The 24,812-nt window shown below is 43.3% G+C and overlaps 1 protein-coding gene across 8 annotated transcripts in view; it reads left to right on the forward strand.

Annotated features, from left to right (window-relative positions):
* Positions 1-23,216, forward strand: part of CRADD (CASP2 and RIPK1 domain containing adaptor with death domain) — a 118,386-nt gene extending 95,170 nt beyond the window's left edge. For 4 of the 8 annotated variants that reach the window (XM_034772781.1, XM_034772764.1, XM_034772771.1 and 1 more), the window contains exon 5: positions 9,568-10,513. In XM_034772781.1, coding sequence (XP_034628672.1) covers positions 9,568-9,869 — 302 coding nt within the window. In that variant the 3' untranslated portion in view covers positions 9,870-10,513. The other 4 variants (XR_004645991.1, XR_004645993.1, XR_004645990.1 and 1 more) reach the window with 4 other exon arrangements.
* The last annotated feature ends 1,596 nt before the right edge of the window (positions 23,217-24,812 follow it).

The following is a 24,812-nucleotide window of genomic DNA, read 5'->3' on the forward strand; positions in this document are numbered from 1 at the left end:
CTATCCAGTTATACAGGCTTCATACCATCCTAAATTAATTCAGACATGAAAACAAGGGCTGCAGAGCAAAACTATACCTACAGTATATACCTAACTCAGCAGTATCCCAAACTGGCATACTTTTCTCATTAAAGCCTGTGCTACAGTAGGTTTGAGGGAATGGGGAATAAACAGGTAAGTGCTAACTGAACCTGAAAAGTATTATGCAAGTTTTGGAAGGCTTGTGTTGTTTTCCTCATTCTACTCTTGGTACAGATTCCATATTGCAATATAGTCTGTATATTTAATAGGCCAGACTCAGAGCTTGATCACACTCTACAGCAGGCAGTGGAGTTACTCTGGATTTATACTGAGGTGTTACTGAGAAAAGAATCTGGCCCATAGTTTCTGCAGTTAGCTTTTCCATCAATAGGGTTTTCCAAAATAGTGATTCCATTCTGTAATTCAAGGAAAAGGGAGTTTCCACTTACAGGTTAGCTAATTCTTGGCAGCAATTATGAGACAGGACTACAAGCAGATGTCCTTATACTGGGTTATGAGGAGTAGGCGAGGCTAAGTAGTGAGTAAAAACCTCTTCCAGGGGAGCAGTGGGGAGAGATTAGGGCAGGGCCTGCCAAAATCTTGCATCATGGACATGTTCTCCCAAGGTGAAGAAATGTTACTCATTGCTCATACGTGTAACAGCACAGACAGATTCCTAAACACAGCGACACCTACAGGGAGTTCTGTACCGTCTAAAGAATGTTTTAATCTATATTACTTTAATTGACTTTGATAAGGAAAACTTTCTAACATATCCAACCTGTTTGCCTAAGTTCAAATATTACAGCATCTAAATCCATTTTTGGGGGGGAGGGATAGCTCAGTGGTTTGAGCATTGGCCTGCTAAACCCAGGGTTGTGAGTTCAATCCTTGAGGGGGCCACTTAGGGATCTGGGGCAAAATCAGTACTTGGTCCTTCTAGTGAAGGCAGGGGGCTGGACTCGATGACCTTTCAAGGTCCCTTCCAGTTCTAGGAGATGGGATATCTCCATTAATTTAAATTTATTTATTTAAATTTAATTTATTTTCCTTGACCCTTGAAATACTTTTCCAAAACCATTGATGCCAGTGGAAAGACCACCATTGATTTGAATGGGCTTTGGTTCAGACTCTTCCATCCTATTAGTAGACAGGGTGGAAAGGGGGTGGTACCTACATACATAATATCTTCCTATTCCAGAATATATGATTTATTTGGAGCTGTTGCAAAGTGCCATTTTTCTTCCTCTGAGCAAGTTCGATGTCTAATTTGCACAACGTCGGAAATTGGGAGATAGCCTGGGTAATTTGTCTGACCGCATCAATGTTGAGCAATTCGAGCCCTTTGAAGTTTAGAATAACTGTAACATCACTGTAATATTTCATTCTCATTGTCAAGTATTTGCAAAGTGCAAAGAAGGGGCTTGGTGCTGTACACTGTGCAGGGCTGACAAATATCATGCATCTCTCAGGACATGTATCTGACAGTCCAGTCACGCATTCCTGCAGGGCAGCCTTGAGCTCATGCATTTGGATATGCTGCAGGCATTTGCCTGTAGTTCTGCCTGATGGAACGGGGCCAAGAAGGAGCAGCCAGGAAGAGAAGCTGGGAAGGGCGACAGCACAAGAGGGAGGCCTGATATCGGCCTCAGGTTGCCCTCAGTACAAACCAAGCTAAGCTACCCCATCCCCAGCAAAATTCCCTTCCCCCACCCCCCCACTGCTTCCAGGGAGCCCCGGAACCTTCTATTCCCCACCACCACCTCTGCCAGGTGCCCCCACCCAGGAGCCACAACACCCTCTATCCCCCGGCCTCCAGAGCTCCCAGCTCACTCTATCCTACCCTGCAACAAGCAGCACAAGCACTTCTTACCTCCCCCTGGGGGGTTCCCTGTCTCTGGGGCCCAGCACTCTGCTCTGTTACAGCACCAATCATCGCAGCACCCCTCTCCCCATGCTTCCCACTCGGATTTTGCTGCCCCCACCCAGCTACCAGCCAGAGCTGCCAAATTCTGTTCCACTCTATGCCCTGAGTTTATAGCTACGTGCAAATTATTTGCTATTCGCAACATTCACTCTTTAAATAATTTGTATAATATATCACATCTGGAGCAGGACAGAACCTGGCAGCTTTGTGTGTACCAGTTCAGTACCTGCTGTTAGATCTGTGATGTGTTTCAGTTAAGCAAGTGCATAGGCCTGTAGGGGGCTGCAGGGAGAGCAATTTGGTGTTAAATTCCTTTAAAAAATGAAATGTGTCTTCTGAGTGTGACGGGCTGTTGGCTCGCTCGATTTGTCAAGTGCGCAGATTTGCTGTGGAGGTCACTGAGAGATGAGAAACGTTGAGCCCCAGGCTGCCTTTTTTCTTTAGCACTTTTCAGGGAAGAACTGTGCTCTGAATGAGGGCCAGAGGTTAAAGTCATCACTGAGAATATTGATACGCTTGCTGTGAACTCTGCGGGAATTACGCACTTCCTAATGACTTCCAACAATCTTGGGAATGGAAGACCGGATCCTTGGCCCTGATGAGTGACACAAACCAGCGCTAAAGCTGACTCACATGGCCAGCTAGGGAGTCCCCTGACATAAGAAAATCTCAAGGTGGCATAAAGCCTGCTTTGGTTAGCTTTATGCCATCTCCCCTCACTGCCATTGGCATAGGGGATTACTGGAATGCTTCAATGACCCATGGCTGTTCAATCGCCCCTTTAGGCTGCAGTAAGTCAGAAAAGCCCTGAGGAACAAGGGAATTCACAGGTGGCATCCTGCCATTTTGCCCCACTTAAGGCTGTGCTGTTTGGATTAGTAAGGGAGAGCCATGTTGTGTCTGGGTACACGTTTATGGTATGTTCTGTTTAGATCCTGATTCTATTTGCTTTCTGCTTTCACCAGCATGGTACCATCCTCCTGTCTATGCAGTGGTCTGGAAGCTCAGGAATACACACACCCCTCCCCCCAATTTTGCACCACTAAAGTTAATGAGAGCTTTGCCATTTCGGCATAGAGCGTCTTCACCGATGCTCTACAGTGGCACAGCTGCATCTAGTTTAGACTAGCCCTTAGAAATGGAAGCAGACAGGGCTTTGGAAGGTGTGATCCAGTTTTCATGCATCAGGACTGAAAGAAAAGGATTGAGTTTGATCCTTGTTCATTGAAATTTGCTATGTGACCCCAACACCTAGGCTCACTAGAGCACACTGAAGTAGTATTTAAGGGGATACTTTGTAGTTACTACAAATTACTTGTAGTATCTGAACAATATGTTAAAGACTAAGGCTTCAATTGTATAGCACATTTCACCCTCAACTGAAATGCCTTTGCTTTTGTAAAACAGTAATAATAATAATAAACCTCAACCCTCTTTTATGTAACTTAGAATTTGTATCTAAAATGGCCTATTTAAATATTTCTCACTAAAGATACAACAATTTTTATATATCTAGATAACATTATCTAGCTATCCCAAATGTTCCAATAACTATATGCTACTATATATGAAAAAGAATCAGCACCGAGTATAGAATGGGACTCAAATAACAGTGCTTTGTATTAAATATAACATCTGGCTAACATCCCAGAAACATGTACACCCATATTGGATTAAATAGAAGATTAAAAAATTTCCTGGATGGGTTTTATTTATGATGATGATGATGATGATGCTTTTTTATTATTAAAGGGCTGATAACATACTGAAGGCAAGATACTTGTGTGATGCTTCCCAGGGGTACGAGTTGCCAGGCATCTCACTACCGCATCTGCCCTTAGCATGAGGAAGCCTTGTCTGCGCCTGGCGTGGATCAGCTCCCCAACACCACCATCAACTCAAACACTCCCCTTTAGTCTTTGCAGACTCCACTGCTACTCTGCAGAAGCAGCAATAGTCGCTCTCCAAACCTTGAGCCCCGCAATCTCCCTGGAGTGTCCAGCCCCTCGTCCACTGGACACTTGCAGTATACACAGATTCACTGTTTCCAAAGAAACAGTACATCCCAGCTTACCAGATTTACCTTGGATCACCGCTCCACTTAATGCACAGCAATTAGCAGTTAGGGACCTACCAAATTCACGGCCATGAAAAATGCATCACTGGCCGTGAAATCTGGGCTCTCCCCCCTGAAATCTGGTCTTTTGTGTGCTTTTACCCTATACTATACAGATTTCACGGGGGAGACCAGCATTTCTCAAATTGGGGGGCCTGACCCAAAAGGGAGTTGCAGGAGGGTCACAAGGTTATTTTATGGGGGTCATGGTATTGCAACCCTTACTTCTGTGCTGCCTTCAGATCTGGGCGGCTGTCGCTGTTGGCCAGGTGCCCAGCTCTGAAGGCAGCACCCTGCCAGCATCAGCACAGAAGTCAGAGTGGCAATACCATACCATGCCATCTTTACTTCTGCACTGCTGCTAGCAGCTGCTCTGCCAGTAGCAGCTCAGAAGTAAAGGTAGCAGTACCGCAACTCCCCCTAGAGTAACCTTGTGGACCCCCCCCCCAAACTCCTTTATAAGTCAGGACCCTATAATTATAACACCGTGAAATTTCAGCTTTAAATAGCTGAAATCATGAAACTTCTTATTTTTAAAATCCTATGTCCGTGAAATTGACCAAAATGGACCGTGAATTAGGTAGGGCCGTATTCATAATGAAATTAATTATAAGTTTATTTAACAAAGTACAGAGACTGAAGTAGTAGCAAGTAGAAGTAGTGGAAAGAAATAATTACCTATAAAACAAAATCATAACACTCATCCTAAAGTTTAGACTTAATTACTAAGGTATTTTCGTGTCTTAGAGCAATGCTCACCCAAAATCCTTGCAGCGCTTTACAACCAGGCTTGGCTGTAATCCTCCTTTCATGAGATAGACAACCTGTCAGCTTGTCTCCTAGGTGAAGGATGACCGAGTGAGTTTCTTTGCCCCTCCAGTATGTACCAGTCCCATCTTTTGTCTACTTCCATAAACAGGACACTCCACCTGCTGTATCTGTTTCTTACTATAGATTTTCTCTTTTGAAGATTTCGCAGCTTTTTGACTGGCACCTGGCTCAGTATGCAAATAGGCCTCCAGTGTGAGGCAGACAATACACAAATGATCAGACAGGGATATAAGTATCTGCTACCTCCTACCTGAAAGGAATATGTCCAAGGTATGTTACCTCTTGGTGACCTCCCTTACTCTAAGACCTTAAGAACATACACCTCTCCCCGATAGAACGCAACCCAATATAACACGAATTTGGATATAACGCGGTAAAGCAGTGCTCCGGGGGGGCGGGACTGCGCACTCCGGCAGATCAAAGCAAGTTCGATATAACACGGTTTCACCTATAACGCGGTAAGATTTTTTGGCTCCAGAGGACAGTGTTATATCGGGGTAGAGGTGTAATTTTCAGTGTAGATACATAACTCCTTAAATATTATCCCTACATACATTTTGCAATGGTTATGGCAAGCAGTGGGCTACCGGCTCTCGGTAGAGACCTTTCATGCCACCTTTTGGTGAGTTATCATGCAGATATCTGACCCAGGAGATCCCTGTAAAAGCCTATCCAAGCCCTGTGCTTTCTGCTAGTTGGCACCAAGGGTTCCCTGGGTCACAACTAGATGTAGAAATCTGTTTAATATTAGAGAATGGAAGGGCAGGATAACGTGTTTTTGTCAAGCCTCCCTGCATAATCACATTTCAATATCCTCAGCATAAAATCATCTTATTGCTAGTGCCCAGATAATGTAAACAGTTTGGTATGAGAGCAAAGATCACAGCAGGTTGGCAGATAACAGTTCTTTGGGGGGAGGGGAGCAGTCATTTTATATTTAGTAACTAAGCATAATAATAACTGTATTACCACGAGATATTATCAGCCAGAGTACAATATAACCATAGTTATACTGTGCCATATCTTTTTAATTTTAGTTTTAGTTAAATATTTGTTCACGGAGGGTTCAGATTTTTAGTTATGGAGACAGAAGGCCTCTGATTACTTGCAGAGCTGGGAAGCGGCAGTACAGGCAGCCCCACCAATGTTGTCTCAACCCTTTTCTGGAGAGACCCCCTCTACTGATGAGAGGGTAGTTCAGTTTTCTTACCCATTTCATCCTTGATCCCTTTGCTGAGATTGCCAACAAAAGGCATGACTCAAAGCTTACTGAAGTCAGTTGAAAGACATTGATTAACTTCAGTGGATCAGGCCCAAAGTAATCCACTTTTGTAAACTGACTTGAAATTACGTCCACTGTGATCTGGACTGAGACCACCAATTCATTTCCCATAAGCCACCAAATGGCCATTTGGGGGTCATACTGTTCAGCTAGTACTGACTTGGGCTGGGTTTGTACTGGTGACCTAAGGAAGGCAGAGTAGCCCATTATTAGTCCTCTGTTAACCATCCAACCCCCCAGGGCTCTTCTAGTAGTCTGGAAACATAAAGATGAAAGCAGCCTAAAATACTTTTTAGACAGTAATTATTTCTTTTATTCAAAACAGCTCTTGATAGTGTACATCAGTCTCGAATGACCCAAATGATTTGCAGGCCCTGGATATTTTATGCAAAAAATATTTTACAAGAAACTTTTCATGTAAAGGGAGTGCTGCATTTTCACTGTTACTGTGTTACATTGATGGAGACTATGAGCATGATATTGGAGCTATGAATTAGATTTCACAAAACGGCTCTGCTGTAGGGAGCTGGATGCTTATTCATCATTGAGATCAGTAGGCTATAATTAGCGCTCTCTTGGAGGGTATTTATCTTCCATTTTGATGCAATCCCCCAGGCAACAAATTTAGAGGACAAAATTCATTGGCCTATAGCATCAGGGTGTAATCTCAAGGGACAGTTAGTATCTAAGGATGACTAGGTTTCATAGATATGTTTGCAATACCTTCTTTCTAATTGCATCATTTTCAGTGTAACTAGTATCAGCTGTGACTTTACAGGCAAAAGACTGTGTCTCTGAACAGCACATTGAGATCTAAAATATCCTTTTCAGTTCCTTTGAAATTAAATAAGGAATACTCAAGAAGGCCCCTCGGGTTTACAGGAGGTTTTATGTTCAATTCCTTCAACATTTTAAACACTGTTAACTATGGTAGCCTGTGCACTTCCTTGGGTAGCTGTATTGGTGGATGGACTATACTGGTACTGTAGTCTGTGACTCTGGTAGTAAAATCTTGCCGTGCGTTGGAATTTTTTGAGGTGAGCAATAAATGTCTGGATTTTGGAGGAAGCACTGGGTAGCTTGGACAAAATTCAGGAGCCAGTCGAAAGAATTGTTTTGGGACCATGAGACGAGACAAAGAAATCCCATGAAAGAGATCTGAGGAAGGCCAGATGAATGGAACTGGGTCGGGGAAGAGGGATTATGGGAAATAATTTGTAATGGGAAGGAGATTGTGAATAAGGAGAGGCCAGATAGCTGAGTGAGATAGGGCATTGCAGGTTGGGATTGTGCTGGCAGGAGTGGAGAGGAGACATGGGCAATTTGGTGAAATTGATTAAAAACTGGCTAACTCAGTGGTTCTCAAACTTTTGTACTGGTGACCCCTTTCACATAGCAAGCCTCTGAGTGCGACTCCCCCTTATAAACTATAAACCCTTTTTTTATATATTTAACACCATTATAAATGCTGGAGGCAAAGTGGAGTTTGGAGTGGAGATTGACAGGTCGCAACCCCCCATGTAATAACCTCACGACCCCTTAGGGGTCCCAACCCCCAGTTTGAGAACCCCTGGGCTAACTGCTAGATCTCAAAAAAAAAAAAAAACTGTAAATGGGGGATCACCATCCACTGGGAACATTTCTAGTAGGATCCCTCAGGGATCTTTTAATGGCCCACTGTTATTCAATATCTCTATCAGTGGTCTGGGAAGGAACTATAAAATCATTGCTGGCAAAGTTTGCAGATGACAAAAACTGGTGGAATGGTAACTAATGTAAGGACAGGTCAGTTCTACAGAGCAAGTTTGATTGCATGGTAAGCTAGGCTTATTTGAAGTACATATATTTTAATACAACTATATGCATGAACATTAGGTCACACTGAATGTAGATCAGACTCATAGAATGGGGGATTATATTTTGGTAAGCAGCAACACATAAAAGACTTAGGGGTACTTGTAGATCGCCAACTGAACATGAGCTCACAGTGCAATGTGATCATTGGGCATATAAGCAGGGGAATAAAAAGGGGTATGGAGATTTTACTACCACTGTATAAAGCCTTAGTGAGACCATTACTGCAAAACTGTGTCTACTCCTCCTGGTCACGCTTCAAAAAGGACATTGACAAATTGGAAAGAGATCAGAAATTAGAATGATCTGAGCATGCCTCATATTGAGACAAAAGAAGCTCAATATATTTAACTTTAAAAGAGGATGATCATGATCTATAAATAACTCCCTGGGGAGAAGGTTTCTGATAGTAGATGGCTTTTTCATATAACAGACAAAGGCATAACAAGATCCAAATTTAGACTAAAAGTAAAGCACAAATTTTTAACAGTGAGGTTAATTAACCATTGAAACAAGTTATCTGGGAATGTGGTGGATTCTTCATCCCTTGATGTCTTTAAGGTTGGATATTTTTCTAAAAGATATACTGTAGTTAAACCAGGAATTATGGGCTTGACGCAATTACGGGCTGAAATTCTATGGCCTGTGTTTGTGCAGAAGGTGAGACTAGAATGATCCCTTCTGTCCTTAGCAACTAGGACATAAAATCCGGCCAAAGTTTTCAAAAGTCACTGGTGATTTTGAGTGCCCAGCTTGACACCTTAGAGGGGCCTGCTTTTCAGAAAGTGCTGAACACTCACCCTCTGCTCAGGGGTCTCAAGTTAGTCACCCAATATCACCAATCAGTTTTGAAAATCTTGGCCTCTTAGGGTATGTCTACCCAGCCTGTGACAGCAAGCCTCCCAGCCCGGGCGGACAGGCTCTGGCTAGCAGGACTCGCACTAGCACTCTGAAACTAGCTGTGTAAGCACTGAAGTTGCCGCTCAGGCCCTGAAGCCTAGGAAGGGGATGGAGGGGGCTTCAGAGCCAGAGCTCCAACCCAAGCCACAATTTCAAAGCGCTGTCTACACAGCTCTTTTTGGAGTGCTAATGTGCTGGAACAATTTGTATAGTGGAGGCACAGAGCCATTGAACCAAACTGTAAATGCTGGATATGATGGGAACCACTTCAAACCAGGGGGTGTGGCAGCACCCCCCATGCCCCTAGTTCCAGCACCTATGCTAGTGTGAGCCCTGCTAGCCCAAATCTGTCAGCCTAGGCAGGGAGGCTTGGTTCCACAGGCTCTGTAGACACCCTGAGTAGAATCACAATGTCAAGGTTTTTTATTTTCCTAAATCTGAGTCCTAAAACAAAGTTTATCACTTTTTTTTTGTAATGAATCCTTCTGTTTTATATATGTTTTGTTCCCTAAATTAATTCAGTCTTTAACCATAAAGCTTAACCCTTTTGTTGAAGCTTCCGGCTGCATTAACCTTGCCCATTTTTTGCCCAAAATATTGCCTAGTGATGTATGTATGTTTTTTGCTTTTTTCCAGATGACGGGTTAACTGGAATTCCACCAGAAGTTTTGAAGAACCCACCAACGGATCAGCAGATTAACAAACTTGCCAGGAGTCTGGGGCCTGAGTGGGAGCATATTGTACTATACCTGGGTTTGTCACAGAATGACATCTACAGATGTAAAGTCAATCACCCTCACAATGTGCAGTCACAGATTGTGGCTGCATTTGTCCTTTGGAGACAGCGTTTTGGAATCAAAGCAACAATCCAAAGTCTGCACACCAGTCTGATGGCCGGAGAAGTGGATCCTTCTGTGATCCAGCATATGCTTGAGTGAAGTCTTGTCATCGATTGGAGGCTCTTGAGTTTTTTGCTAAATGAAATGCATTGGATTCACTGAATCACTTATCAGTGTTCTGATGTCTCTTAATTAGAAAGCGAGGAAATGGCAGACAAGCAGCTTGGTAATTTTATTACTCTGTGCTTCCTTGTAGCTTTCAGTTCTCTGTGGGAAGTTTTGACGTCTCTTATAATTACATGTATGCCAGATTATTTTTTAACAGGCTTTAAGAAATTATCGTTCTTTTTGTTCACTTTTATACTTCTTCCAAATGTTATGTAGTTAAGAAGGCGTTGACGCTTAAAGTTTGCTAGAGTCTTTGCAAGCAGTGAGCCACATCCGGAGAGGTGCTGAGCTAATAGTAATGGGAGGTTGTTGGGCTCAGCATTTCCCTTAGGACTTTGCCCATTGTTATTGTATTATTTAAGAATATTCTAAGGCAGGAGTAGGCAAACTACGGCCTGATCCGGCCTGCCAGCCATTTTAATCCGGCCCTCGAGCTCCTGCTGGGGAGTGGGGTCTGGGACCTGTCCCAGTCCAGCGCTCCAGCTGTGGAGCAGGGTTGGGGGCCGCTCTGCGCGGTTCCCAGAAGCAGCGGCATGGCCTCCCTCCGGCTCCTACACGTAGGGGCAGCCAGGGGACTCCCTCCGCACACTGCCCCCGCACCAAGCGTCACCCCCGCAGCTCCCATTGGCCGGGAACCACAGTCAATGGGAGCTGCAGGGGCGGCACCTGCGGACCAGGCAGCGCGCAGCAGAGCTGCCTGGTTGCACCTCCGTGTAGGAGCCAGAGGGGGGACATGCCGCTGCTTCTGGGAACCACTTGAGGTAAGTGCTGCCCGCAGCCTGCACCCCTGAGTCTCCCCCCGAGCCCCAACCCCCTGCCCCAGCCTTGATCCCCCTCCCACCCTCCGAAGCCCTCAATCCCAGCCCAGAGCACCCTCCTGCACCCCAAACCCCTCATCCCCAACCCCACCCCAAAGCCTGCACCCCCAGCCGGAGTCCTCACCCCGCCCCGCATCCCAGCCCCCCTACTCCAGCCCAGAACCCTCTTCCGCATCCTAAACTCTTCATTTCTGTCCTCACCGTGGAGCCCCCACCCCCAACCAGAGCCCTTACCTCCTCCCGCACCCCAACCCCAATTTCATGAGCAGTCATGGCCCATCATACAATTCTCTACGCAGATGTGGCCCTCTGGCCAAAAAGTTTGCCCACCCCTGCTCTAAGGAGTTATGGCAAGGAGCAGGATGCTGTGATAGCATGTTATCTCTTGAAGAGCAGGACAGCTGGGGACCCTTTTCAGGGTATAAAATAAGAAAGAGGATAGTCAGGATCTAGTGAAGGAAAGTTCTGTGGACATGGCAGTGAAGTGCCTGGTAGCGGATGTTGGTTTCTCTCTTCTGTGGCTAATAAACAAGGATATGACCTTGTATCCCTAGAGTCTTTGCAGTTCTTATGCTCTAGGATCCAGATGAGCCTGCCTCTCAAGTGCAATTTTACTTTTAGCTTTAGTAGCATATGTACTGTTCTCAAAGCCAGAGGGGAAATGGCCTACCAAAATGAGCTCTCTAATTTTACAATAAGCCCAGCCAGAGGGGTAGTTTAATGGTCTAAGCAGCAGGTTTGCAGTCTCTAGATTCTCTTGCATCACAGGTTTGAATGTCAGCAAGAATAACTTAATCTTTCTCTCCCACCACAGTAGATAAGTGGAATTGCATGAAGTTCAGTGGATGGGATGTTTCTGGATGAAACTTTAAAACTGAGGTCCTGCATCTGTGTTGTCACATGGGTGTACCCTAGGAGGATGACAAAGCCCTGGCTGGGATGATTTAGTTGGGGTTGCTCCTGCTCTGAGCAGGGGGTTGGACTAGATGACCTCCTGAGGTCTCTGCCAACCCTGATATTCTGATTCTATGATTTTATGATGACAGTCTGTGTGATGCCACTAGCTGGCAAGCTACCTCAAATCTGAGATGGCAAGAGGTAATCTGGGAACTATTGGTGCCAAGAGACAGAGGCTGCCATTGCTGGCTGGGGTTAAGCATGGTCTTCAATAGAACCAGAGAATTCCTGCTGCCCTTGTCTGAACACCCCTCCTCATGGTCTGGCCAAACCCATTCCCAGAAGCCAGCCCTTCTCCATGAAGAAAAACTCTGCAGTGGTTCCCATCACCTTCTGGGAGAGGAGAAAAGAAGATTCCTGAAGACTTTGTTTCTTTCCCACTCAGTGCGGAAGAACTCCCACTGCTCTCCTTTGTACCAATGCTGTCTCCTAGTTTTCCTGCAGCTAACATGGAGCTCCTTTTATCTCAGCCACATGTACCTGTGTTACTGGAATTATGGGACCCATTCTCTGTACCATTGGTCAGGTTTTATCCCAGAATGGTGGTTAGAGCATAAGCCTCCTCTTCCCTTGCCAGCTAGCACCATTTCTTCCTTTTGGCAGGAAGCTCTAAGCATTTGCTTCATTCCTGCCTATCAGGTAGATGTATCAGTTGCCAGGGGGAGTATTCGTGGACAATCAGAAAGATCAACTACTGTATGAAACCAAGATCTTCTGATGATTCAAGGCAGAAGTACATTAGAACTCCTTCCTGGTGGATTAACTCCAAGGGAAGGACACACATCACAGAGGACTGATTTGGCAGGTAAACAGAGTTTGGGTCCAGAATTTTGAGATCAATTTATGGGCAACCCCTCAAGCAGACTATTTCAGCATTCTCACCTAGGTCAGAGTCTTCATAAAGTTTTTTGGGTTGAGGGTTTTTTTTCTCCTGTACCCCCAATTCTCAAAACCATAAGGTAAATTAGGGAGGAGAGGGTCATCTGAACAGTCTGCTGGCTGCCCAGTTTGTCATGGTTTTCTGGACTCCCGGTACCTGACAGTATGGTTTGGCAGAATCAGCTCATTCAGGCCCAGAAGCAATCTGCTGGTATTTTATTTTTAGTCTTCTATAATATAGTCCTGACCTTCAGCCATTCATGATCCTGTTACACCTCACTTAAATCTTAATTATCTCCTATTATGGTGTATTAAAGCGTAATTCTATCAACAAGTCCCAAATAAACAAAACAATGTAAATCAATTTGAATTTTGGATGTTTCTTATATATATAAATATAGATTTTTTATATATATATATATATATATTATATATATATAATATTTTGCTGTTTCAAACTGCTTAATTCCAACATACATGTATACATTCTATTTGAAAACAATCTGAGTGCGGCTTATGTATATGGGATTGTGTGAGCATAAAGATCATGGGCTAATTCCGCCAAATGTAGCCTGGAGAGGGGAAGTGCAACTCCTGGAGGAATTTCTGGGCCAAATCCAGAAGTGATATAAACAGTGGTGTTAGCTACATGTTAGGTGTACGTGGCAAAAGAGGGTAACATACACCTGCTCCATCCACTCTGGTGCCCTAAGCAAATAAAACTTAGACAGGGAGCAGGAGAAGTTACTAAGAGCATGAAAGATTTTTTTTTTTTTTTTGTAAAGCCCTTCTCACACTGTTACACACCAACACTATACATTGGTCTCAAAGGAAGTTGAATCCACCACACCAGGCAGAATTTGATTCTCGAGGAATACAAAACCAGTGCAAGTTACATGTTGAGTGTAAGTGGCAAAATAATGGAACATACCCCACCACTTTATGCCACTGTTAAGACTCTTGAGTCAGCTTCTTTGAATCAGGTAAACTTTGTGTTTTACATTCTGCACTGAAAGGTCACTGTGAAGGGTTAAACATAATGAAAACATCCAGAGTTAAGTTCCAAAGTAAAGATTAAAACAAAAAATGTTTGCAAGTGATAGAAACCCTCATGCTTCAGGGCTTTAGCCAACTTCTAACTGATGGGGGTTAGGAAGAAACTTTTCTGTGGACAGGTTATCCCATAACTACCTACTGCACAGTTTCTTGCACCATCCTTGAAGTAGCTGGTGTCAACCACTACTGGAGAGGACACTGGACTATATGGTCTGATCCAGTATGGCATTTCCTATATAGTTTTTAAAACAAATCTCCTTACCTATTTTGCAGGTAACATTTGAAGGTTACATCCTACATTCCTAGAATTCCCAGTACTACCACTGAAGTCAACTTTGGCTGTTCAAAGAAAGGGCCCTTAGGAAAGGAAAACAGACACTTTTTTAAAAATCTTGTTCACTTGCCGCTATTTATGCTGTTTGGTTTTTTTCCTCAGGCTTGACAATTGAAAATGAATTTGTCAGGTTCTCTTTGGCTTATCATGACTTTCTAATCAGTTTTGTCTTCAGCTTTCCCATGCCCTTACTTAATGCTCCAATGATAGGGTGGCATAGATTGCAGGGAAATTTCGTTGTTGTTTTAAAAAATTGTCCATTGTCATTCTTTTTAAATTCGTAAAAATGTCTCTATTGGTTTAGGTCTTGTAAAAGCTTGTTTTTACAAAGCCGACATTTAGGACCACATTTGACTTGACAGTAGTATCCCTTTGAATGGAAAACTCCCTTTCGTTAGTCTTTAAGAATCTTTCTTTCGTGGGCATTGTTTTATATTAAGACAATTGTACTCTTAAAATTCAGAGCAAGGTTATCTCATTGCTCTCTTTGACAGTCCAAAGGTCTTCAAAATGTAGTTTATTCTTTTCTATCAAATACAAAACCTTTTCAATCTACTACAAAACCTATCTAAACAATATGCAACACAGCGCTAGCAACAGTTGCTAAAGTATTTAATACTTTGGATGTTAACTAGATATATGAGTAGGGTCACATTTCATAAAACATGGACACATAAATATTACACAAGGCCATTATACACCCTTCCTCAGCTATCTGAAGGATATTAAGTCTGGTATAATGCAAGGATTCATCACTTAAATATATCCAGTGAGTCAAACACTAAAGTTATAATGATAATAAACCAGGCTGATTTTGTTGGTGGTTTGTTTTTCAGGCCTTCACAGAAAACTTAACAATATTTTCTATGATCTAAACCCAATTTTCCTTTATTGCATTAATCTACGCCACCAGCTAGCCTCCTCAGCTGGTTTTTAACAGGGGATTGGTCCTGCTTTGAGCAGGGGGTTGAACTAGATGACCTCCTGAGGTCCCTTCCAACCCTGATATTCTATGATTCGATTCTGTGATTCTATGAATGGGTCTGTGGGTCTGTCTTCTCTGCAGAATGAGCCTGGGTGATTGGTACTCAGGTCTGAGCACGTGACTTAACAGCAGCCACTCTACAAAGACCTATTCAGGTTATGATGTCCTCGCTGGTGCTACACTCACCCATGTGTATCACTGAGTCTTCTGGAGACATTTCCCATGGTTCCTTGTGATGCACTAAACTGAGCCTCTCCATGATTCTTTCCCAGTGAGTTGTGGGAGAATTTGTCTATCCTTCTGAGCACAGGGGGGATTTGTGGGAAGGCATTGGAGGATTATCAGCAGTCAAGTGATTTTAGCCTGTGTCCTCGCTGCAGAGGGAACAGGTTACCTGCTCCGTGAAAGTGGAACGTGAGCTCTAAACCATACCTCCAAACCAGGCCACGTGGCCTGGGTTGAAAGCACCACTTAACTCAGGTGAGAGATGTTTGTGCATGGATGAGAGGAGTGGTAAGGCAACACCTGGATAGGCCCAGACTAACTTGCAGTGAAGATATACCCTCTGAGTTCTGAGCATGGGTTTGCACTGAGCCAGTACTTAGTAATATGCCATGCTAGCATCTCCCTGATGTAGCATCTACAGCAGTTTCTGCAGAATCTGAACTTTCAAGGTATTTTTTAAATTAAAATTTTGCCCTGACAGTGGAAGAGAGAGCCCTCCAGATATTACCAGTATACTGGAATCTGAAAGAATGGGTCTCAGCATGCAGTAAAAGTTTAAATAACCTGAATTATTTCACTGTTAACACACTTTTTAGTAGAAACATCCCGCGGGGCAGATGGACAGAGCTTGGGCTCATGGTCATAATTTAAGCAAAGAGCAACAACTATTTTCCTCTTAGTCTGGCTCCCTTAATATGATTAGAGAAATCCCTTCCAGTGAAATCCCTATCAGCCACCGTACCTTTTGTATGATTATTTATTAGTTATTTGAATTGCACTAGTACTTCCAAAGCCCCAGTCATGGGCCAGGACCCCATTTTGCCAGGTGCTGCACAAACTTATAACAAAAAGATGGTCCTTGGTGGCATTACGACAGAGATGAATCCATTTTTGTTCTAGTCCTTGAAAATGGTGGTGATTGTTTCTCTGCATTGGTCTATGGAGGGATCTTTGAGGTCTAATTTATCTTCCTTAGGCCATAACCAGGTTTCAGAAAAGTTCTTTTGTTCTCTGCTAAGAGGAGACAGTCAGATTTCCAGCAGATTATAAATGGGTACCAACAACATTAATTCCCACCTTAATTAAAAAGCTCTTGAATACCATGAAAAGGAATCTGTCCAGGTCAGAATGATCCCTACGAGACTTCAGACTATTTTGAACAACATTTGGAGATGTACATTAAAATAGAAATCCTCAGTTTTTGAGCTGCCTTCCCGTAGATAAACCAGGGGAATTTTCCATCCTGAGTCATTTGTTATTCATCCATGGGATGAAACATTTTGTAAAAGGCTAGAAAAATAAACAAACATCTTTTTCCAAAGAATATAAAAAGAACTACTGATGAGATTCTGAATACAGATGAGTTGCCAATATTGCTATCTAATGGAAACAAAAACAATATTTGAGTGTTAATCTATTTATAAGTTTCCATATTTTCAATAAGAGGAGAATATTCTTAATACATGGCATAAAACAGCACTCAAAAGGCAATTCCTCGAAGATCATGATTTAATCATGAATGTTCAAATACTTTGACCAGATTTTACTACATGGAAAATTCTTGCTCTTCCAAGATGTCTTTCTGCCAGTTGGTAAAAGTCATAGAAAATACATCTGGCTCTTGAGTCTTTTTAGCCTGAATTAATCTCTAGTAGAGTTCCTGCGAAACAGGAATATTTGCAGAATGTTCCAATAAGGAGAGATTTACATGGTATAGCTAGAATTCTATGTAAACCTGGCGGTGGAGTTAGAGACAAAAATCTTCATAAATTCCTCTTCAAAGCTCTGTCTCTTGCGAAAATTTGAAAGATCACAATACTGCAGTTCAGCAGTTCCTGAATGGGTAATGAACAGGAAAGTCGGGTGTTGCTGGTGTATCCGTGAATACATTTAACACCTATTAGTGGCAAAGAGCCCCTTTCTAATGTTGGAGCATGATCCAAAGCCCACTGAAGTCAATAGAAAAAACACTCCCATTGACTTCAATGGACTTTGGGTTGTCACTGATACGTTTTCATTGGGGCCCACTGAAGCATGGTATTTTTACTAGTTCCCTTTGAAAAGCAGTTTTTATGGATAATTAGTAATAAAAGACAAGAGTTTTCTGCGTGTATAGTTAATGTTTTAGATTAGGGGTCCTACTTTCGCTGCCCCAAGGACCACTTTGTACCAGTGAGTTCTAAGTAAGGCTTGATTAGACAAAAAGAGCAGAAGAGTAGAGCCATTCAGCACAAAATAATAGTTAGATCCTAAAAGGTATTAGTCTCTTTTCAATACTGTTAATATCCTAAATTCTGACTTAGCATAGCTCCTAGTGGGGGACTAGACCTCAAAGCTCAGGGGATTGGTTATGGGTTTATGGACTTTAAGGTCAATGGTTCACATTCAACCCAGGTCAATATAGACCCAAAATTGACACACACTGCTGATTTATTGGTGGCCTATGTGATATGAGTTTTAGACTTTCAGTCCTGGTCTCAGTGGTTGAGAGTCTTCAACATAGCACCTCTCCACCCCCGCAACTGGCACACCCACCAGAGAAGACAAAGGATTGAATGGGCAGGAAGCCTGGCCCACCCGTTTACCATGAAGGTGGTGTCCCCCTGTTTCAGATTTGGAGCCCACTGGCAGGGGAGTCTGGGTAATATATATTGCCACTGTCCTGCTGTACTTGTTTTATGGATAAACAGGTGACACCGGCCTCACGGCAATCAGCCAGGCCCCTTTCAGACCAGCAGGAAATTCATCCACACAAAGAAAGTCTGGACTGGATTATTGTGTTGTTATTTACTCATTGCTATATATTAGGAATGGGTTGTATTCAGCAGCTAAACAGCTGTAGTTGCAATCACTTTTGGGCTGTACAATAGCCCTTTTTGAAGTACTTGGCATGCAGAGTGGGCTGTAATAAATGCTGTTTTGACATTACACTGCCATAGTGGTGAATGTGCAGAGGGCTGGCTTGTGCTCTCTTTACTCATGTCGGTGAGCGTTTGCTTATAGGAGTAGATCTATTACACTCATTGGGACTACTCATGTTTACCATCGGTCATAAGGGTTTCCCAGCCAAGGCCTATAAGAGTATTATTTGCAGTATCAGGATCAAATATACAAATATATTCTGCAAATATACTCTTAGGTGAATTTCTGGCTTTGTTTAGTAACAGCTGATTTGGGGGCTTTTCTCGTGTCTTGAGTTATTTCCTGGATGAATTAATTTGTTTCCTGCATGAGATTATTCTTATGGGGCTGAGTGGTCATCATTATGCGATTGTAAATTAATATATCCCAGTTTATGCAGGAGGGCAGACTAGATGATTGTAAGGGTCTGTTCAGGCTTAAAACAAATTCTCTGAGCTGTTTGGACACCTAAAGCTTCAGTATTAGGTTTTTTAAATATCATTTAAATGGTATTCTAAATAGATATATCTACCCCAATTCTCACCCCTTTGCATAATTATCTTTGAATTGTTCATTTGAATTAAATTAAGCTAGTTATGCAAATTGGAGGTTTTTGTCTTTTCCTTTGCAGAGTGACCACCATTGCAAACTAAACAGACGTACTGTGGTATTGTCTTTACCATGGTATTTCCTGTATTTCAGCTGTGTACCGCAATGAGGTATTTATACTGCAAAGCAGTAAATATTTACTTTATGATGCCCTCTTCACTGGGAATTTTATACTTTCTGGTTAACATGACATAATTCAGTGTGCCTGGTGTGTGCGAAATTCTGTTAGTAAAACAAAAGTGATTGTCCTTCCTAATCTCTTTTTGTGTGTAACTAGACTTGCACACCACCCATCTTTTAAGGATCTCATCACAGTGCCGTGGGTTGGCAGGTGACCAAGTCTTCACTATAATGGAACCTAAGGTGGCACTTGCTGCTGGAATCTAAGGCCACGTCTACACGCGCCTCTACACGTCTAGACGCGATAAATGGATCCCCGAATCGATGCCCATACTCCACCTCGGCAAGAGGAGTAAGCAGAGTCGACGGGGGAGCCGTGGTGGTCAACTTGCCGCCATGGGGACAGCCAGGTAAGTCGAGCTAAGATACTTCGACTTCAGCTACGCGAATAGCGTAGCTGAAGTTGCGTATCTTAGATCGATCCCCCCCTCCCCCCCCCCAGTGTAGACCAGCCCTTACACTTCCTTCCTGCTGCTTAAAATCTATTGAAGGCCCTTTCCACCTCCCAAACAGTGTCTTCTGTTCTAAAAAGCACTGGTGTCCTTTGTAACGATACCCCTTTGTTTTGGGTTTTTAGCACTTAATTTAATTTTTGTATCTGTTTTGCGCTGTTTTCCTGGATCAGTTCTAACTCAGCTGTACAGAATCGGTAGCACCTCTTCAGGGGGTATATATAGAATTCCAACAGTCATTATTCTTGCTCCTGTACAGAAGTGAAATGCTTGCCCTCAGTGTTTTAGAGATTGATTTGTTTTTAAGGGCTGGAGTGTGCCTTTAGGGACTGCCCTGAATAAGGGACAGTGCATAACTCGCACCATCCCAGACGAGGCCCTGGGAAGTATTGTGTCTTAGACACACCCTTCGCGGGCACAAATCCCTCGGGGCTCCCTTGATGCTCTGGAGGGAGAGTCATTTGCAACACCCCTTTTCTAGGGTGCAGCATTACTTCCTTACTCCCCACGGCATGGCCAACCAACCCTGCTGGCTGGTGCATGACAGGCATAGCACCAACCTCTCACACCTCTTCCCATCCAATCCCTTCCCGCTGCTTTTGTGGGGAGCATCCGACAGGCAGCCATTGTGCTCCCCCTGCTCCTAGATCTAAGTCTGTGCTAATATGGCCATGCATGGGGAATCCTTACTGCCATCTGGTCCCTTGCCTGGTCACATTAGGGCTAATCATAATTTTGCTGTCAGAGTGTAGATTGGTGAAGTGGCATTACTGTTGCTATATTTTGTTCTGTGATCTTAGACCCCCTTCCTCCTCCTTCTCCTCTCTTTTATATAAGGTTGATCTTTAGTTCCTAAATGCAAAACACACCCCTAAAATTACCCTGACCATAATAGGGCGTTATATAATTCAGTGCCCATTCTACCACTGACCTATTTAGAAGAACAAAATCCAAGTAATGCAAATGTACCTTTGCCCCAGTGTCTCTGCCTCATTCACCGTTGGTAATGTAAGAGTGTGGTGCTTCTAGCTTTGGCCTTGTATATCGACAAACACCTGTCAGGATGGTCTAAGTATACTTGGTCCTGCCTCAGCGCATGGGAGTGGATTAGATGACCTCTCAAAGCCCCTTCCAGCTGTACATTTCTATGATTTTTATACCATGCAAATGTGGATCTGCATATGATGCAAAAAAATTTGGTCTCATGATTAAGGTTAAGATTCTGTCATGGGTATTTTTAGTAAAAGACAGGGAGAGGTCATGACCTGTCCCTAACTTTTACTAAAAATACCTTGTCAGAGCACTGCCAGAGGCTATCCTCTGGCAGCTGTTCTGGTGGCCCCAGGGCTGACAGCTATTCCAGGCCTGTCCTGGAAGAAGTCACAGAGGTCCCAGAAAGTCACGGAACCCGTGACCTCCGTTGCAGAATCATATCCTTACTCATAATAAATTGTACTGTTATTTTTTGCCTTATTAGAAACCATCCAGTAATAAATTTTGATGCTCCATCCTCTTGTGTTAGTGCAAGCTGTTTTAGTCCAGTTTTACAAGTACATAGAGGGTTTTTTCCCCTTCAGTATGGGATCCCAGCCCTGATTTTAGAAGCTAAAATATAAAGGATGCATTGTAATACCATTACTTTACTTGTATCAAAATGACCGCACTGCTAGTATCAACTGTATTGTTTTTAAATGAATACATATTTATAATTTAAATGTAAATTATGTGTTGATTTTGGTGGTATGCTACTCATGAGGCTTTGATTTGGAGACAGACTGAGCCGTAGGACCCAGGTCTCTAGGCTGAAGGAGATTACTTTACTGAGGTCATGAACTCTCTTTAGGGGAGAGGGAAGAACATTGAATGTATTGCAGTGTAATACCCTCTGCTGGGTAACCTGTGCAGTACTATTGCTTTTGCTTTAGAATATCTTTGCCCAAATTCCCAGATAAGTTCATATTAATGAAATAGCGTTTCTGGGGAAAGTCAGTAAACATGTTTTCTTTCCTAATTTGAATGTGCTGAATCTGAAACGATGTTTACCAAGCTCAATTTTCAACTTTAAGGTAAATAAAAACAATAAAAGAAAAGGGCCACCATTTACAACTTTAAAAAAATAAACATAAAGTAAAGGAGAGGTACTAAATATGGACTATGTTTCTAATTTGGAATACTGTGCTCTCAGAAAGATCTCTGTAGAAGAGCATACTTCCTCTGGTCACGTGATAATATGGACTTGAAGTTTGTTGGTTCTGCAGTACATTTAAGATTAAGTAAACTAACTACTTTTCAGATTTTTTTTAATATGTGAAGAATGTAAAGGAACTGCTGTGCATTACACAAAATATCATACTACAACATGGTATGATACAGTTTATTTCTATAAGTTCTTCTCTTTCAAAAATACAAATTATTATTGGCTAAATATTCGCTCTTGCCACTACCCCAACCTCAAGCTGTCTTTTGCTTACAAGGTAAGTGAGTTGAGTTTGATTTGGATATCTATGTCATGGCATAAGCTACATATGGGTAAATATTTTGTAATTATGTATTCAATATTTACATGGTAGTTATTATATTTATTATTTTCATCAGGTATTCCATAGAAGAAACATGGAGGCAGTCTTGCATCTGAAACATCCCTCAACAGTATCTTATGAACAATGCATTATTTGCCACTAAGTGAACAAGCATAGGACACTTGAAATTTGGGGCACCACCATGACAGCAAGTAGGAGCAGGTCGGCTCCCGCACACCCAGCGTGCATGCAGTCTCCTTAGGCAGGGGCCATATTCACAGAGCTGAATGCACCGGCGCGGCGCATTCTGCATGAGGGAGAGGGTACAGGGGGTCTCTGCAGGGAGCTGTGACTCTCCGCCTCCATCGGGCAGGCCAGGTGGCTCAGTATCCTTTGCTGCCTTGTCCCGCCCCACCCCGGGCTGTGAGCCTGGGCTGCCACAGTGTCTGCTGCGTACAAAGCTCGGTGTGTATCAGCAATGGGAGGGGGGCTCCTCTAGGGGTTTGCGGTCGGGGGTGGTGACTGCACCCCAAGTCGGGCATAGGGGCCCCAGTTTAATAATAATGCTTAGGGCCCAATAAATCCTAAGGACAGCCCTGGGGGATAGGTGGTGACCCGAGGCACTCTGTTCATCCAGGTCAGTTTCCTCACATGGGCTGCGTAAGAGGAGGGCAGGAGAGCAGCTCCTGACACCTCACAGCACAGCCCCGGTGGGAAAACTGATCTGGATGCACAAAGCACCTGGCGTTGCTGCTCCCCAGCCCCCTAAGGGGGCACGGAGGAACATTTGGGGGTGGGGGCGAGCAGCAACTCCAGGGACTCTGTGTGTCCAGCTCAGTTTCCCCACATGGGCTGCGTAAGGGGAGGGCAGGACAGCAGGGCTCCAGCTTGGGGCCGTTTCAGTTTTACTAGCCTATAAAATAAGAGACTTGCCCCAGAAACACAGACATCGAGACACAGGGGCCACATTCTAATCAGCACCGGTCACATTGTAGCAAGTGAACATAAGCTCTGAGCTGCTTCCCAGGTGCCTGTGTAGTTACAGCATTGACTGTGTCAAGCCCAGTGAGTGACAGTGACCAGGGAAGGTTAAATGTGAGTGGAATGTGCTTAGGCAGATGGGCAAAGGGGCAGGCTTCAGCGATGGATTTGTTTGATATGTGCATTGTATGTTTAAAACTAGGGAGACATGATTCAGAGCTACATGAATATGCTCGGTTTGGTTTATACAAGAATTTTTTTTATGCTCATGTTGATTTTTTTAATTGGTGGCTGGTAAACATGGCAAATAATTATGTTAAAACAAAAAATTAAAGGTGATTAAATAATGAACATAAACTGTATCTGTGATTTCAAGTGCACTGTAATTTAAGTACCACTATCAATCAATAAATCTAGAAATTAGACATATACCTATTATTAATAGTATTAAGCCCCTTGCCCCCTCAAGTACAGAAGGCATACTACGCTTATGGTGGAGTGGTCCCACGTCCCTTTGTAAGTCATATGGCAATCTTCAAAGAAAAACTTATTCTACATCTTGATGATGCTTATGCATTAATTGTCTTACATGATCAACCTGCTTTGGAGAGACCAACATTATTAGTGCCTGTCAACTTCTGTCACTAAATTGTCAAAATTGCCATGCAGTGCAGGATAAGAAAATGTATCACCATTTAAGTTTCCAGGATTGTGCTGGAAGATGAATTTCTCTAAATGGTACATGTGTCGCTGAAATTGTGCTCAGCTAGACTTTCTCATCCTGGATACCAGAGGTTAAAAATCAGTGAGAAAGAGGCACTAGCCTGTGTGCCAAAGTGTGTGTTTATGTTTTTGTGATTCCTCTTGGGTGGCCGGTCTATACTTGAAATAGAGGAAGGTGATGATTGGCGAGGAGGATGACACAGCAGATAATGTTGCAGAGGTAGGTGAAAGTGAGAAAGAAGAATCGTATAAGCAGTCCAGGGTGTTAAGTATTGCACAAGATTTTATTTACAATGTAAGTGAAGGTAAGAAGTGGATACCCAAACATATTGGGCTTGGAACCACCTTTCACTAGGCCACAAGTTAGGGTGACCAGATAGCAACTGCAAAAAAATGGGATGGGGTGGGGGGTAATAGGCGCCTATATAAGAAAAAAAAATCCCAAAAAACAGGACTGTCCCTTTAAAAAGGGACATCTGGTCACCCTACCACAAGATCAAAAAAAGTGTCCAGAGGTTTCACAGTGCTGGACACTGTATCACCTACAAGGATATATTTCAAGTTGACACAGTACTAGCAAAGAGCAAACTGATGACAATAAATGGAGGTGGAACAGTGATCCCATTGAACTCAGTTAAAGGAATATGTACCCATTTCACTGCAGATAACATTAATACAAATGAGTGTTGTGACAAAGCTCTGTCCTTGTCTCTGTGGATCCCGTGTTTCCTGGCGGATTTTGCTAGCCTCAGAGGCTCACTGTGACCCTCCACTTAGTTCTTCTTTCTCTAGAGGCAAGGGTCACAGCCTACTGAGCCATTTTCATCATAAGCCAGTGAGGGAGGTGAGGAGAAACTATTCTCCCTTGCACAGTCTCTGTTGTCTCCCAGTCTCAGTGATTAATCAGGGGGGCAAAGCGGGGAGCCCAGGACCTACCCTCTACTCCAGGCTCCAGCCCAGGGACCCTAATAGTATCAGCTATGGTAGCTGATCTTTCAGAAACAGGACGCATACAATTCCCTGGGCTATTTCCCCACAGCAGCCCCCACTTCCTCAAGCTCCCCTTCACCCTTACCTCAGGGCCTCCTTCCTTGTGCCTGATATGGTATATACGGCTCAGTCTCTCCAACAGCATAACTGCCCCCTACAGCTCCTGACATGCACACCTACCTGACTAACTGGGAGGTTTTTAACTAGTTTCAGCCAGCCCCTGATTGGCTTCAGGTTCTTGATTCAACCTAGCTGTTTCCACTGC

The sequence above is a fragment of the Trachemys scripta genome, chromosome 1 (genome assembly GCF_013100865.1).
Source record: "Trachemys scripta elegans isolate TJP31775 chromosome 1, CAS_Tse_1.0, whole genome shotgun sequence".
In the NCBI taxonomy this organism is placed as follows: Eukaryota; Metazoa; Chordata; order Testudines; family Emydidae; genus Trachemys; species Trachemys scripta.